We start from the raw sequence: 1,236 nt of genomic DNA, 5'->3' as shown, positions 1-1,236 counted from the left end.
GGAGGGGATCGACAAGAAGAAGCCACACGGTGACCAGAAGAGCGAGGGGCTGCAAGGGGAGAGGGGCCGGGGTGCTGCCCGCGGCCGCTCTGCCTCCCCCCCCCCCCGAGGGGCCGGGGTGTACGAACCTCCAGCATCCAAGTGGCCACCATCCTCCTCATGAAGGGCTGGATGTCCTTCTGGACGCACTTGAAGTAGGAGCATTGGGGCAGATACCTTTCCTCTATGGTTAGTAAGTTGTGCAAAACGCGGTCATCGTAGAGCAAGTTCGGGTCAGGCAGAGCTCTCCTCATGGGATCCACCTCGCAGCACAGCAGCTCCATGTTTCCAAAGAGATCTCCCTCTTTCTCTGCTGGGAAAGGTTTTTTTCCTTTTTTTTTCTTCTTTTTTTTTTTTTGGAGGGGGGAAGGGGGTGGGGAAAGGAGAGGGGTAAAGGAGGAGGGGTAGGTGGGTGGGAGGAAGACGGCAGGGCTTTCCAGCTCGCTCCTGCCTCCCTTGAAACTTGTCTCTCCCTCTCTTGATTTCTAGCCTAAAGTTGAAGCGAAGTGACGCAACTCGCCAGGGCAGGCAGTTCTCTCTCTTGTTATTATGGAGAACAGCAGCTGGTCAGACGTAACATCAAACGCTTTTTTTTTTTTTTTTTTTCCCTCTCTATAAGCTAACAAGGAACCAGGAGGCCCTCGTATAGGGACACACACACACAAATGACAGCTTCTCTTTTGCTTTTTTCCAGCAACGAAATTAAACCCGCTCCACACTTTCCTTCTGAGGGAGTCCGTCCCGATCAACTTCCCTCCCATTTTCTTATTGCAAGGAACTGTGGGCTCCCCTGGGTACCCACCTAGACGATGGGGGCGAAGTGTGAAATGCCCTGGCACAGCAGGGTGCCAGATCCATGTCTCGCTCTCCCTGCTCCGGCACCCCCTTAACCTGCAGCCGGAGGGGGACAGAGCTCTCCGCTAACAGCAAACCCCAAAAAAACCCTTGAGGGGTGGGGGTTCCGCGGCGTCTTCGGGGTGAAATCTCCCAACCACCACGCTACTTCCGCCGGCACACATTCGTGTTTCGAGCAGGCGAACTGTCTTAGCGCTGCATGGCCACACTGATACAACTTTCTAGGAAACGCAGCGGAGGGAGGGAGGAGGGAGGGAGGGAGGAGGGAGAAAAACTGGCTGGGGAGGAGGGGGGAGGTGAGAGATGTCCCGCACAGGGTGACTTCCACCCTGCTCGCACTTC

The 1,236-nt window shown here is 55.7% G+C and overlaps 1 protein-coding gene across 3 annotated transcripts in view; it reads right to left on the bottom strand.

Annotated features, from left to right (window-relative positions):
• Positions 1-1,194, bottom strand: part of CCND2 (cyclin D2) — a 30,988-nt gene extending 29,794 nt beyond the window's left edge. Inside the window, exons 1-2 of one of the 3 annotated variants that reach the window (XM_017745832.1) lie at positions 842-1,194; positions 129-349 (exon numbers count right to left, since the gene is read on the bottom strand). In XM_017745832.1, the coding sequence (XP_017601321.1) occupies positions 129-323 (195 nt within the window). In that variant the 5' untranslated portion in view covers positions 324-349; positions 842-1,194. Of the gene's footprint in view, positions 1-128 lie in introns of all 3 variants that reach the window. The other 2 variants (XM_008642424.2, XM_017745833.1) reach the window with 2 other exon arrangements.
• Positions 1,195-1,236: the final 42 nt, after the last annotated feature.

This window comes from Corvus brachyrhynchos, unplaced genomic scaffold (assembly GCF_000691975.1).
Source record: "Corvus brachyrhynchos isolate BGI_N302 unplaced genomic scaffold, ASM69197v1 scaffold209, whole genome shotgun sequence".
NCBI classification, from domain to species: domain Eukaryota; kingdom Metazoa; phylum Chordata; class Aves; order Passeriformes; family Corvidae; genus Corvus; species Corvus brachyrhynchos.
This window is presented reverse-complemented; position numbering and strand designations above follow the sequence as displayed.